This window comes from Bombina bombina, chromosome 4 (genome assembly GCF_027579735.1).
Source record: "Bombina bombina isolate aBomBom1 chromosome 4, aBomBom1.pri, whole genome shotgun sequence".
In the NCBI taxonomy this organism is placed as follows: domain Eukaryota; kingdom Metazoa; phylum Chordata; class Amphibia; order Anura; family Bombinatoridae; genus Bombina; species Bombina bombina.
This window is the reverse complement of record NC_069502.1, coordinates 731,203,952-731,218,498: the sequence shown is the minus strand read 5'-3', so window position 1 is coordinate 731,218,498 and position 14,547 is coordinate 731,203,952. Positions and strand designations below refer to the sequence as shown.

At 37.5% G+C, this 14,547-nt stretch overlaps 1 protein-coding gene across 5 annotated transcripts in view; it reads left to right on the top strand.

Moving 5' to 3' along the window:
* Nucleotides 1-1,809: 1,809 nt before the first annotated feature.
* Nucleotides 1,810-14,547, top strand: part of MAP3K4 (mitogen-activated protein kinase kinase kinase 4) — a 481,171-nt gene continuing 468,433 nt past the window's right edge. For 3 of the 5 annotated variants that reach the window (XM_053710939.1, XM_053710938.1, XM_053710937.1), the window contains exon 1: nt 1,812-2,265. In XM_053710939.1, coding sequence (XP_053566914.1) covers nt 2,261-2,265 — 5 coding nt within the window. In that variant the 5' untranslated portion in view covers nt 1,812-2,260. Of the gene's footprint in view, nt 2,266-14,547 lie in introns of all 5 variants that reach the window. The other 2 variants (XM_053710936.1, XM_053710933.1) reach the window with 2 other exon arrangements.

Sequence of the window (14,547 nt, the reverse complement as noted above, 5' to 3'; positions counted from 1 at the left end):
TACAACCCAATTGCATCCATTAATCACCCCTTTAAAATGTAACTTTCCATCCCCAGCTGCTGCAGCCTACCGGGAAATCTCCTGGTAGACCAATCCGGCTCTTATCCCTTTATATAAACTTTATTGACAGGCCTAGGCTTACCATAATTTTTAGAGGTGAAACTGGGACTATCTGGTGCGGTGCCAGTGGGGGTATGGTCAGGAGCGTGGTCAAGGGGGCGTGGCAATTACCGGTCCTTTTAAAGTAGTAACTTTTATGTGTGTAATGTTTCGTGGATACTCTACTCTTCCTCAGTCAAACAAGTGAATCACACAGTTTAAATAGACCATAACACCACCCCCTAGTGAAAAAGGCACCATTATGTTGTCATTGCAAATAAATCATTAATCTAAATCTCAGATTCTAAATAATGCCAAACATCAAGCATAATTATCACTTTCATAATTATCAATTTCACAATGTAATATCTGCAGTGTAATATGTGTTTTAGGTGTCTAATTAAAGGGACACCGAACCCAAATTTTTTCTTTTGTAATTCAGAAAGAGCATGCAATTTTAAGAAACTTTCTAATTTACTCCTATTATCATTTTTTCTTTGTTCTCTTGCTATCATTATTTGAAAAAGAAGGCATCTAAGCTTTTTTTTGGTTTCAGTACTCTGGACAGCACTTTTTTATTGGTGGATGAATTTATCCACCAATCAGCAAGGACAACCCAGGTTGTTCACCAAAAATGGGCCGGCATCTAAACTTACATTCTTGCATTTCAAATAAAGATACCAAGAGAATGAAGAAAATTTGATAATAGGAGTAAATTAGAAAGTTGCTTAAAATTTCATGCTCAATTTGAATCACGAAAGAAAAATTTTGGGTACAGTGTCCCTTTAAGGAACAGAGCCAAATACTGATAAGGCATAAATACAACATTGAATGAAAGTAAAAAAGAAACACGTACCTGCTAAAGCTGTTTAAGAGGCTACTCTATACCTCAATGCAAATTACTAAATGTAAACATTGAAGGACACGGACGTTAAGCTAAGTAGGGCTGTATGTAAGTACCAGCATCCAATTATGCTGGAGAGCCACAGTCCAGTCATTTTGAATAATTTGTCCGGGTTTCAGGTGGTCTGAAACCCGGACACATGATTTGAAACCTGAAGGTGGCAACCCTACTGGGACAGAATGAACAACTGGGTGGGACACTGGGACAGCGCCTCCAAACCGGGACAATCCCAGTAAAAGTGGGACTTCTGGTAAGCCTAGGCCTACAGCTTCTCAGCAAGTGTTAGTAAAAAGTTTATAGCATTATAAGTTCTGATTTTTAGCACATTTTAATATACTGTACTGTTTGAAACAATTGCACTTGTATGTGTATTTTAGTCTGTGGTGTGGACAGCTGTGAAATTGTCATATGCATTTTGCTTTAATATATATTGAAGTACAAAATGCTTCCTACAGCCCCTTAATTGTATTTTTTTTTAAAATGTTTCACATTTTATGATGAAAAAAAAGACCGATTAATTTGTATACTAATGCCAAGTGCCTTTGAAAACTAGTTAAAAGTAAGCTACAAAGTGTAATGAGACTTGACAACGGGGTGACGTTATATGCACTGCAGATAAGGGACACGCGAGGGCAACATGGACTTAGACGTTACATAAGCCTTAGTAACACTTCAGCCCAGGTTATGTACTGCAAATGAGTCATAACAATGTAGGCCTACAATGCTGCAAAGCAATGTCTTTTATTTGCCAGCTGAGGGCCTTGCGCCGAAACTTTTGTGACTATAATGCCATCTCTCTTGTTATCTGACGAACGTATATCTACGCACATAAAGCTAATTCATTATTGTGCTGATGTTTCTGCAGTGCCCTCCCAGTGAAGAACGAGTCAATCTCTCCTCCTCCATACGCAAAGCAAACCAATGCCTGCATTATGTGCCTCCCATTTGAACTGCCTAATAGTGATCCTCGAACGCCTAAACAGAAGTAAATGGAAAAGAGCGCCTGCGCGCGGGCATCCGGCTCTCTTCCTGGCAAATAGTGATCCAGTCGGTACTTGTCGCTTGCATCTTACAGCTTGAGAGGGGGACAAGTAAAAAAAAAAAAGACACATCTGATCAGGGAGGAAAAAAAAAACTTTCCAGCTTTGAGTTGCAGCTGCTGCAGAGAGACACCGTACACCATGCATTTAGTTTGGATCTGCAGGAAATCCTTTAGGATGCTTTAAATAAAACAAACTGGACTTGAATGCTGCTCCTATGAGGTATGTGTTTATTTTTTCTCTATGGATTTATGACGTTAGTGATTTTTTTGCACCAATGCAATTGTATTATTTAAATCGGCGGTCTTGCATTATTTATTTGCTCACATGCAATCTTGCAGGTGACACCGAGATACAGATAATTGTTAGTTTAGAGCTGTCAGTATATTCTTTTTTTAGGTTAGAACATTTACATGTGTAAGGTAAAGTTCCCTGGCATTTTTTTGTGTGTGAAAAAGAAGGGTCCCTTCTTAGAAATCTTGACTCCCACATCCTGCTCGTAGTCCTCTCTCCTAATCTGTTGCAGACCCGAAGAGATTTATGAGTTTTAACTACACAGATCTCGCCTCCCTTTCACACATCACCCCATCTATCTCCCTAGTGTATTTTTAACCTCCATGCAGTTAAAGTGGAAATGAGGTTATTGCATGACCCCCTACGATCAGAAGGGAGATGATAGATGACATGGTCTACAGGTCTGTTAAAAAGAGTTCAGGCGCCTTAGAAAGTGTTAGGCAACAATAACCTGCAGCATGAAAGCCATTTGTTTGGTTATTGCTGGTCCCGGGGCTCCTGAATGCAAACTATTACATGCAAATGGGGTAGGTAGAATTCCTACTGTGATCAATTCATTGCTTTAAGGCTTACAGCATTACTTTGAAGAGAAAGAAGTTCTCAATATGGTTGGATTCATGTTGTGTGTGTCACTTGCTGCACTTTGCCCTGCTGTGGATTGGCACTGATCTCTGTGCATCTTTGCAGCACTTTGCTATGCATTGGCACACAACCCACAGGGACCAGGTGCAGTACTTTTTAAGTGGCACCTGCAGCACTTACACTTGCATAACAATTGCATTTGTGATACTTGAAATATGGGGGGAAATGCAGCTGTTTTCCTTAAATAATTATGAGTGGCACCTACAGCATTTTTTAAGATTACATTAACACATGCAGCGCTTTGCCTACTAGAATATTGGAGCTGGGCTTGACATTCCTGGAGCCAAGCAACCTAGCATTTTACATCTGCCTCTCTTTTTATTATTATTATTATTATTATTATTATTATTATTATTATTGTTGTTGTTATTTTGCTATCTTTATACACAACCTTGCCTGGCTGTTTAAAAAGTATAGGGACCTTTTAAATGCTATAGTTTATCAAACCCTGCATTAGAAACAGTGTCTATTTGCATTGCAGAATAGTATGTGCTTTACAGACTCTGGTAGCCCTGAAGTTTTGTGACACCCTACAGCCTTGCAGTATATTTCTACTATATTGTACAATGGCTTAAAGCAAAAGTTTACATAGCAGTTTATTTGCACAGGGTAAAATGCTTAAGTTCTGTAGTGTGCTTGTAAACAAATTACATTTGGATCACTGTGTCCTGCATTGCATATTGGAGCTCAGCAGGATTTTAGCTTTAGTGTTTTGATTTTGTGCCTGATAGTAGCTGTAGGATGTCTTCCTCCAATACCCCTGTGCTGTGCATCACAGTACCTTTTAGTTCTTTGTTCTGCAGTGGAATTGGTCTGTGTAGGGTGGAACCTGCAGTATTTTGCAGTTTTGGCTCTTTGGTATGTGCATCAGTTTATCAAGCTGTATCATTTTTCATTGCTTTACTTTACCATACATTGCACTGGCTTGCATCATTGTTGTGTTTATAGCATTTTGTTTGCTTGTACTTTCAGCAGACTGCTCTTCCAGAAACACCTTGGTGCTGGATGAGATGTGTCATTATCTTGCATATCTGGCAAGTCTGACCATTTTGCATAACTTATTGCAGCATAATCATCACACATCTTGAATGCTAGCTCAGATGCAGAGTGATCTAAAACATTTGTAATTATGAATATTAATTTTTTGCAGTACTTTCCAAAGGATGTTGACATATGATACTTGGTGAAGCAGTTTACATGTTAGGAAAATGGCATAGCTCTGTTTGCCAATTACAGTACTCTTCAGTGATTCATGCAGGAATTTTAGATTGCAGCTGTCAATAAAGAGTATTTTTAAATATAATATAAAATTGAAATGAATGGAAGTTTAAGATGTAGTACATTTTAACCCACTGTTAAGTTTTTGTGCTGTATGTTTATTTTGAACATTGGGTGGCATAGCATGCTATATAATCATACAGCCCTATATATCATTATTATTACTAACCTTGAAACTGATCTTTAGCATTGTGTCATTTTGCAGATTCATGTTGTTTGTGCTTAAAGGTGACTGCTTTATGTTATAAGGTGCCGACTATGCAACATGTTAGACAAATAAATCAGACCAGAACAAGCCAAGATGAAACATACCAGCCCTAAGTGTGTATAGAAGATGCTATTACTGTTATGCATGATAGTAATGTTTTGTTGATGGATACAGAAACCTTTTTCAGCAGACATAGTTATGTATCACCAAGGGTATATTTGAAAGTGAAACCTTAAAGTATATCAAAAGTCAGAAGCTAAATGGGAGGATGTTGCAGACATCCATCCACAGCACTAAAATTCTGTTTCATATGAAAGTGCTAGACATTTAAATAAAAATCATGTTGATATTCTTTGTGTTCATTAGTAAATTCGCTATTAAACTTTAATGAAACTTTAATTACATTTGCTGGCTTAGTACCCTTTTATTAACTAGCTGAACATTATGAAAGGGTCTGTCTGTCTGTCCTGGTTTTTTTTTTCTTCTTTATTTTCTTTATAAAGACTTACATAGCCAAAAAAGAATTTCAGAAGCTCAGGTGACATTTTTTGGTACTTCTTTACCTTTAAAGGGACAGTATACTATAAAATAGTTTTTCCCTTAATGTGTTTCCAATTACTTTTTGTACCAGCTGCAGAGTATTTAATGTATATACTTTGCTTTTTTAATGCTTATTTGTTTATATGAATTAGCTGATTTTGTGTTTTAAAGCCACAGCCTAATAAAATAGGTTGAGCTTGTAGGTATAATCAGATCTCATTACTTTATCACATTGTGTACATATACCTGCTTCTTTATCTTATATCTGTCCTTAAAACAATCATCAATACTTGGAGAGAACAATGGAAAATTAACATTTTATTACCTCATCTCTTCTATAACCCACTGGGAGTGTAATTTATTCTACTGGCTGTGTTAATACAGCTTGGCCTTGTGGCCCAAAACTTTCAGGATGGGTGGGGATACCACAGGCTAAATAAACAAATTCAAATGCCAATATAAGGGTAATGGAAATACTTGTAAACAATTTAATACACTCCAGCAGGTAAAGTGGATCATTGGGAACAAATTAAAGGGGAGGGCATTTTTGAGTAAACTGTTCCTTTAAGCAACCCTTATCTGTTTTTAAACATTGGCAAAGTGGTTTAATCTGAGTATTTTTTTTTTGTGTGAAAATAGATAATGACATTTTTTTTTTTGTTAAATAAAAATGTGCAAACCATTTGTGTAATAGCGAAAAGTTTTTTATTTTTTTTTATTGGAACACTTGTTGTGCAGCAAAATAAAATATTAGGGAAGTAGAATTAAAAAGTGCTTAAAGGAATAGTCTAGTAAAAATTAAACTTTAATAATTGAGATAGAGCATGCAACTTTCTATTTTACTCTTGTCAATTTTTCTTCATTCTCTTGGTATCTTTATTTGAAAAAGCAAGAATGTAAGCATAGGAGCTGGCCCATTTTTGGTTCAGCACAAAATCTAGCCACCAATCAGAAAGCGCTACCCAGGTGCTGAACCACAAATGGGCCAGTCTCCTAAACTTACATTTTAATAAAGATACCAAGAGAATGAAGAAAAATTGGTAATCAGAGTAAATTAGAAAGTTGCATAAAATTGTATGCTGTATTTAAATCATGAAAGTTTAATTTTGACTAGACTATCCCTTTAATTCTCATTTCTAAAGTTGTTTAGGGAGATGAGCTTAAAGCTCGGATGGATTGGTATTTGAGTTAGTACTTTATGCCTGCAGACTTGTTGTACTGGTGTGATCAAGCAGATTGCAGTTTTCTGTTTATGTAGCAGTTTAGTAAGTTGAACCCAGAGGTTTGAGTGTGGTGGAACAGAATCATTTGTGCTTGACACTTGTCTCTATAAAGTGGTTGCATATCTAAACAACTGTGTTTATGCAATTAGAGCAATGAATCCTGTTTGATCAGATGGCAAGGAAGTAACTTCCCTCCTGTAAAAACAAAACATGCTGCAATATAGAATAAAACAGAGCAATGCGTATGCACCTCAGCAGAAAAAGGCCTTCCTACATGCTCAGATTAATCTGCGTGGAAACACCACAGAGGAAGCATGTAGTGACCCATCTTCATTAAAATTTGACCTATGACGAGCAGGAACATTTCTAGGAACCTTTTTGATGCTGTCATGATGAAGATGTGGATATAAATAGGCTGCACAGCTTCTCTCTGTGACAAGATTGATCACATTCTGGAGCACTGCATTATTAGATATTTTAGATCATATTTAGCGTTCACACTCTCTTAAAAGCAACTGTTTTCTGCATAGCTTTTATACTGTTCATATCTTCTTGTTAATGAAAATAGTAATCTCCTTTTTTTTTATTATCTTTGAATGATTGTAGAACTTTAATTAAAGGGATATGAAACCCAAATGTGTTTTTTTTTTTTTAAACGAAGAATCAGAGCATGCAATTTTAAACAACTTTCCAATTTACTTCTATTATTAAATGTGTTTTGTTCTCTTGATATCTTTTGTTAAAAAGGATACCTAGGTAGGCTCAGGAGCTGCTGATTGGTTGCTGCACATATATACGACTCATGCTATTTGCTCACCCATGTGCATTGCTGTTTCTCCAAAAAGGATATCAATAGAATAAAGCAAATTAGATAATAGAAGTAAATTGGAAAGTTGTTTAAAATTGTATGATCTATTTGATTCATGAAATAAATATATTTTGGGTTTCATGTCCCCTTTAGCTGCTTTGCTGTTATAACGACAAGCAGACACTAGGAGATTATATGTTGGATGTTTCCTGTTGTTTGGTTTATCGTACTTGTCCAACCTTAGGCTTATTTGCTGCAGTGTAGCATGCCAGAGCTTTTTATCAGACCTTCCTCTCCCCGAGAAGTGTGCTAGTCATGGAGCTATATTCTGTGTAAAACAGTCACTTGAACTGCATCCTCCAGTGAGGCAATCAGGCTGTGCTCTTGCAGTTTGCAGATCATAGTGTCACCCACATTCTCATCTATTTAGCTGATATCTGAAGTTGCAGCTCTTTATTGCTCTTCCTGTTTATTGCTCTTATGCCTTGGGAGAAAACAGTATTTGTTTCATAGATCTCTGTAGCTTTGTGGCAAAGGAAGAAGCATAAATGGTGATATATATATATATATATATATATATATATATATATATATATATATATATATATATATACAGTATATATAATATAGCTAAAAATCACTCATTTTAAATTTGTTTACTTGGATGTAAAGTTTTTGTAACATTGTTTAAAGGCCACGTGAGTGAAAAAGTGCCAGTGTGGGTTGGAAGCTGACTGTTAAAATGGTTTTGTTTTTTTGAAATTTTCCTGGGGCTTGAACCTCTATCTCTCTCCATTTTCTTGATAGGTCCAGAATATGTGCAAATATACTGTCAAAACCTCTGCTAGGGAAAATAAGAATATGCAAAACAATAATGTGTGTGTATCTACAGTGTGTGTGTGTGTATATATATATATATATATATATATATATATATATATATATATATATATATATATATATATATATATATATATATATATATATATATATATATATATATATATATATATATAATCTCTATCTGATGAAGGGGTGTAAGCCCTGAGACGTCACTGTAATAGAGAACACTTTTTGAAGTCAAGCCCATTGAGTGCTGTTTCTATCTATCTATCTATTTATCCATCTATCTATTTATATATATATATATATATATATATATATATATATATATATATATATATACTATCCATCCTTTATTTGTTTTTAAGTATTGAAGGGGGACTAAGTCTAAAATTACCCTGACTGGCTTTAGAATAAAAGAGTGCTGTCCATGTTATTTTGAACTTGTAGAAAACATTCATCATGTAGCAGTATCTCAAGTGGTCTAAGAATTAAACTTCACGTGTTTAAGTATGACTGTGTTTATATTCATTATTTGGCCTCTCATCTGGTATCTCAAATAACATTTTTAAATTATTCTGAAAAAACAAAACTTCATTTAATCGTTATAGTTTTACTTTTATATATATTTCATGTACATTTCATAGATTTCTTTACAACAAAGAATTCTCTGCTTTAACACGATGGATTTGTAAATCTTACAAATTTTATATTATCTGATAAAAAAAAAAAGCTGTTAGTAAAATCAAAACGAATCTTTCGGAATTTAGATAGCACAAGTAAATTTTAAAAACTTCCAAATTACTTCTTTTATCTAATTTGTTTAATTTTTTTGGTAACCTTTGTTGAAAAGCATATCTAGATAGGCTAAGGAGCACCAATGCACTACTGGGAGTTAGCCTCTTATTGGTGGCTGCACATATATTTCTTAGGTCACTGACTCACCTAATGTATTCAGCAAACTCTGAGTGGTGCTCTCTTGCTCTTTCAACAAAAAAGAATGAAGCAAATTTGAAAATAAAAGTAAATTGGTCAATTTAAAATTGTATGCGCTAGCTGAATCTTCTTACATTGTTCTGCAAGTATTTATAACTTTTTTTTTCTCCAGGATTCTGATTTTGTTTTAATGCCACCAACATATTTTTTTTGCTACAACTTAAAGGGACAGTCAACACCCTCCACAACAGGATTCCATATGTTTGTAACGCAAACGAAGATCTGGCTGCACCACCTCCCTTCTCTATTACCTCTATCCTTTGTCCTAGTAATCCTTCCAAATAGATCCGTTAATCTACTTGAAATATGGCCACCAAACTCCTCCCCCTTCTACTTCTTCCCCATCTCTATTTCAAATCCGGCTCGTTCATGTAGGGATTGATGATGCGCACGATCTGTCATTGCGCATGCGTATTTGTAGTTCAGTCCGATCGTAAACAGCAATCGGACTTGTCGCAGCATACACATATATTTTAATTCATTTACTATAATGAGTTTATATTTATGTTCAAAATGCAATATAAATGACAATTTAGAAATGCAAAAACAACGCTTGTAGTGAAGGTAACAATAACCTATTATAATGGTAATAAGGTTCTGTTAAAAATATAATACGTCAGAAACTATTGGGGATGATAAAGTTCCGCTTTTTTGGTTCCTATTGAATTGTGCATGTGTGAACCGCCGTGAACGAGTTTGAAGATTCTGACCAAGGATTACATTTTGATTGGAGAATGGATCGAAAGTGAAGGTTAGTACGTAACGGTGGGGGGAGTTTGGCGGCCATATTTCGAGTAGATTAACGGATCTATTTGGAAGGATTGCTAGGACAAGGATAGAGGTAATAGTGAAGGGAGGCGGTGCAGGCAGATCTTCGTTTGCGTCACAAACATATGGAATCCTGTTGTGTTGGGTGTTGACTGTCCCTTTAATAACAAATGTTGTTTTACCTATTTTTCATTGCAATCCATCAAAGTTTTAAAGTCTTTTCTATTATGCATATTATTACAAAATGTGAGCACAAATATAATTAAAAAAAAAAGACATAGAAATATGCAAAATTTAAAGAACCACTTAATGCAGTAGCATTACATAATTAACAACTACATAATAAAAAAGACAGTGCAATAACACCTCTGAATTTCAAAAATGCAGATTTATTTTTTCTGACAAATTTATTTCATTTTCAGTTTCATGTTGCAGACATCAGCCAATTATAGACTAGTATACGTATACCCTGTGAGCTTGTGCAAATGCTCAGTAGGATCTTGTTCCCAAGAAAGTGTGAATATAAAAACACTGTGCAAATTTGATAATGGAAGTACATTGGAAAGTGTTTTAAAACGGCACAATCGTTCTGAATCATGTTTATTTTGACTTGTGTGCCCCTTTAAGACGAAAACGTTAGGACAGACTTGTATGTATATATGATAAAGACTGAATAAATGTATTAAATGGCCCCACGGAAATGGGAGATCCTATAACTAAAATAAGGGTTTGCATAAACACATATTTGTCATGTGGTCATTATTGTAATATTGGTCACCTGGCAACAGCTGCTATCCTCATTTTTGTGTGTTAGGGCTCATAGATCCTTAGGAAAATCTTTATTAACTGGAGACTTGGGTGAGTGCAGAAAGAAACGTGTAGGATGACCTTTTAGTGCAATAACTGTTTCTTTTTTCTTTACTGTGCTAACAGAGATTGGGCAAGGGTAGGATCACACATACATTGTCAGATTCATCTATGATCCCCTGAGAAATCCAGAATGTTGTGTAATTTTCAAATGTAATTAATATTGTATGGGCAGATTTTTTTTTGTATTCCTTCTACTTTACAGCACATAATGCAAATTGACCAAGTTTTGTTAAAAATATTTTGTCTTATAATTTTCAGTCACTAAATTGTATTAGGAAATCTAAATAAACCTGATATTTAGTGTTTTGGGAACGTGGATGTGGAATCAGAAAGGGTTTTTCTTTTTTCTAAAGAAAACATTTTTTAGTATATATTCTGAAAACACTAACAATATATTATTTTTGTGAACATCTCCCAGAAAAAGCACAGACACATTAATTTTAATCGAGTGCAACAGGTTAAAAAATGTTATGTCTCAATGGCATGGAAATGCTTAGCAGTGAAAGAGATAAACTGATGTTTAAAAGGACATGCAACTGATTTTTTCCTCTTAAGGAGAATGACGAGTCCACGGATCATCTTCATTACTTATGGGATATTCTCCTCCTGCCTGCAGGAGGCAGCAAAGAGCACCTACAGCAAAGCTGTTAAATAACCCCTCCCTTCCCCTCCAACCCAGTCATTCTCTTTGCCTACGTTAGTAATAGGAGATGGCAAAGTGAGGTGTTAGAAAAAGATTCTCCAATCAAGAGTTTGTTATTTTTAAGTAGTGCTAGAGAGTGCTACTTTGCTCTGGGGTGTAGCCTAGACCTGATCAGTCTCTACAGCAGGGCTTTTTGGTGGCTATAAAGCATTAGGAACTGGTGGGACATAATTCTCACTGCGCCTCCTAAGATGTTGCTGCCCCATTATAGATAGCCTAATCGCATGGTAACTCAGGCTGATCTGCTTCCACAGGACTATGGGAGGGAGAAGAGGTCCTCTTACACCTGATGGACTGTCCTGCTGTCGGGCAGCATTGAGGTAAGTGCCTTCTTTATTCATTCTGACAATGATTATGGCACTTCACTTTTAAATTGCAAGCTGCAGTGCAGCTCTGGGACAATACACCCCTTCTACATAATTTAAGGGGTTCTTTATTTTGACAGCATGTACAGGCACTGGGGCTGTTTGTGTGGGAGACTGCTTATTTTTATTAGAAATACGTTTTTTGGCTTCCATGACGTTGTTGATCCGTTTTAGGTGACGCCCACATTTTTTTTTTCCTCACGCTTCCTTCTTCCTGATTACAGTCCGGGCTTAATTGAGGTCGCATGGGGCTCTATTACCGAGTGTCTGGTGTATAAGAAATTCAGACAAACGGTGGTAGCATTTGTTGCAGAAGCGTATCTTGTTGTTCCTGCCTCCATTTGGCATCAGAGTCCTTGTTGCTGCAATGTAAGGATAATCGGTGTTGGTGGGCAGGTAGGTACCTCAGCAGTCTGCTGAGGTGTAAAGGTGTTTGAAATTATATTTTTGTATGCATTTAATATAACCGGACAGACAAAAAGTAAAAGAATAACGTTTTAAAATATAAAGGCACAGGACCGTTATTTTCTATAACGTTGTAGGTTATCTACTCATAGTTCAAATTAGCTAATGCCTTTATTACTGATGCTGCTTTGCAAATTACTAAGTTAGCTGCAAAGACTTCGGGGTTTTCTATCTTGGCCCGTAGAGCCTTGTGGTTAAAGCCCTGGTCTGCTGATGTGTCCTCCAAATCTAAGCTTCTAGTAATTCCTCACAAGGGAAATACCTTGTTTGGACCTGGCCTAAAGGAAATTATTTCCGATATCTCTGGAGGTAAGGGTCATCTCCTTCCTCAGGATAAGAGAAACAAGCTAAAGGGACGTCAAAGTAATTTTTCTTTCCTTTCGAAATTTTAAGGGTAATTCCTTTGTTTCCTCCGCCAGACAGGACGGAAACTTTACGCAGCCTAAGCGTACTTAGAGACTCAACCAGTCATGGAACAAGGGGAAACAATCCAAGAAGCCTGCTGCCGAATCCAAGACAGCATGAAGGGTTTGCCCCTGATCCAGGACCGGATCTGGTCGGGGGCAGACTATCCTTTTTCGTTCAGGCTTGGGTAAGAGATGTTCAGGATCCCTGGGCTATAGAGATTGTGTCCCGGGGATACAGACTGGAGTTCAAAACTTTTCCTCCTCGAGGAAGGTTTCTTCTTTCAAGGTTATCTGCAAACCAGATAAAAAGAGAGGCGTTTTTATGTTGTGTAAGAGACCTTTCCTCCATGGAAGTAATTGTTCCAGTTCCTACTCAGGAACAAGGAGGTTTTTATTCCAATCTGTTCATAGTTCCCAAAAAGGAGGGAACTTTCAGGCCAATCCTAGACCTCAAGAGTCTAAACAAGTTTCTCAGAATCCCATCATTAAAGATGGAGACTATTCACGCTATTCTGCCATTGATCCAGGAGGGTCAATTCATGACAACGGTGGACTTGAAGGATGAATATCTTCATGTTTCTATCCACAGGGAACATTAGAAGTTCCTAAGATTTGCATTTCTAGACAAACATTTCCAGTTTGTGGCTCTTCCTTTAGGATTGGCCACGGCACCCAGAATTTTCACAAAGGTTCTGGGGTCTCTTTTGGCGGTCCTTAGACCACGGGGCATTGCAGTAGCGCCTTACCTGGACGATATTCTAATCCAGGCGCCATCTTGCCATCAAGCAAAGTCTCATACCGACATTTTCATAGCCTTCCTGAGGTCCCACGGGTGGAAGGTGAATTTAGAAAAAAGTTCTTTAGTTCCAAAGACAAGGGTCTATTGAGAACTTTAATAGATTCTGTTCAAATGAGGATTTTTCTGACAGAAGGTCAAGAAAATCAAATATTATAGATACCTGTCGAGTGCTCCAAACCACTCCGAAGCCATCAGTGGCCCAGTGTATGGAGGTAATCGGACTGATGGTAGCGGCGATGGACATCGTCCCATTTGCTCGGTTCCATCTCAGACCTCTACAGCTGAACATGCTCAGACAGTGGAATGGAGATTATGCGGACTTGTCTCCTCAAATAGTCATGTCGAAGGAGACAAGGGACTCTCTTCATTGGTGGTTGTCTCTGGATCATCTTTCTCAGGGAACCTGCTTTCGCAGACCTTCCTGGGTGATCGTGACAACAGATGCCAGTCTTTTAGGATGGGGAGCCGTCTGGGGTTCTCTGAAGACTCAGGGCGTGTGGACCCGTGCGGAGTCTCTCCATCCTATCAACATTCTGGAACTGAGAGCGATTTTCAATGCGCTTCTAGCCTGGCCTCAGTTGGCCTCAGCCCGGTTCATCAGATTTCAGTCGGGCAACATAACGACTGTCGCTTACATCAATCATCAAGGAGGAACGAGGAGTTCCTTGGCGAGGTCAGAAGTATCTAAGATAATACAGTGGGCGGAAAACCACTTTTGTCAACTGGGAGACGGATTTTCTAAGCAGACAAGCTTTCCATCTGGGCGAATTGAAACTTCATACGGAAGTATTCTCAAGTCTGATCCTCAAATGGAGTCAACCGGAGTTGGATCTCATGGCATCTCGACAGAATGCCAAGCTTCCGAGGTACGGGTTCGAGGTCCAGGGATCCGCAGGCGGAACTGATAGATGCTCTGGCAGTTCCTTGGTCCTTCAAGCTGGCATACCTTTTTCCTCCGTTGGCGCTTCTTCCTCAGGTCATTGCTCGAATCAGACAGGAGAGGGCTCCAGTGATCCTCATTGCTCCTGCCTGGCCTCACAGGACTTGGTATATGCGGACCTGGTAGGCATGTCGTCTCTGCCACCCTGGAGACTTCCGTTGAGGAGGGATCTTCTCATTCAAGGTCCCTTCCTTAACCCAAATCTAGTTTCTCTGAAGCTGACTGCTTGGAGATTGAACGTTTGATTTTGTCCAAACGAGGTTTTTCAGATGCGGTCATTGAGACCTTGGTTCAGGCTCGTAAGCTGGTAACTAGAAATATTTGCCATAAGATATGGCGTAAATATCTTTATTGG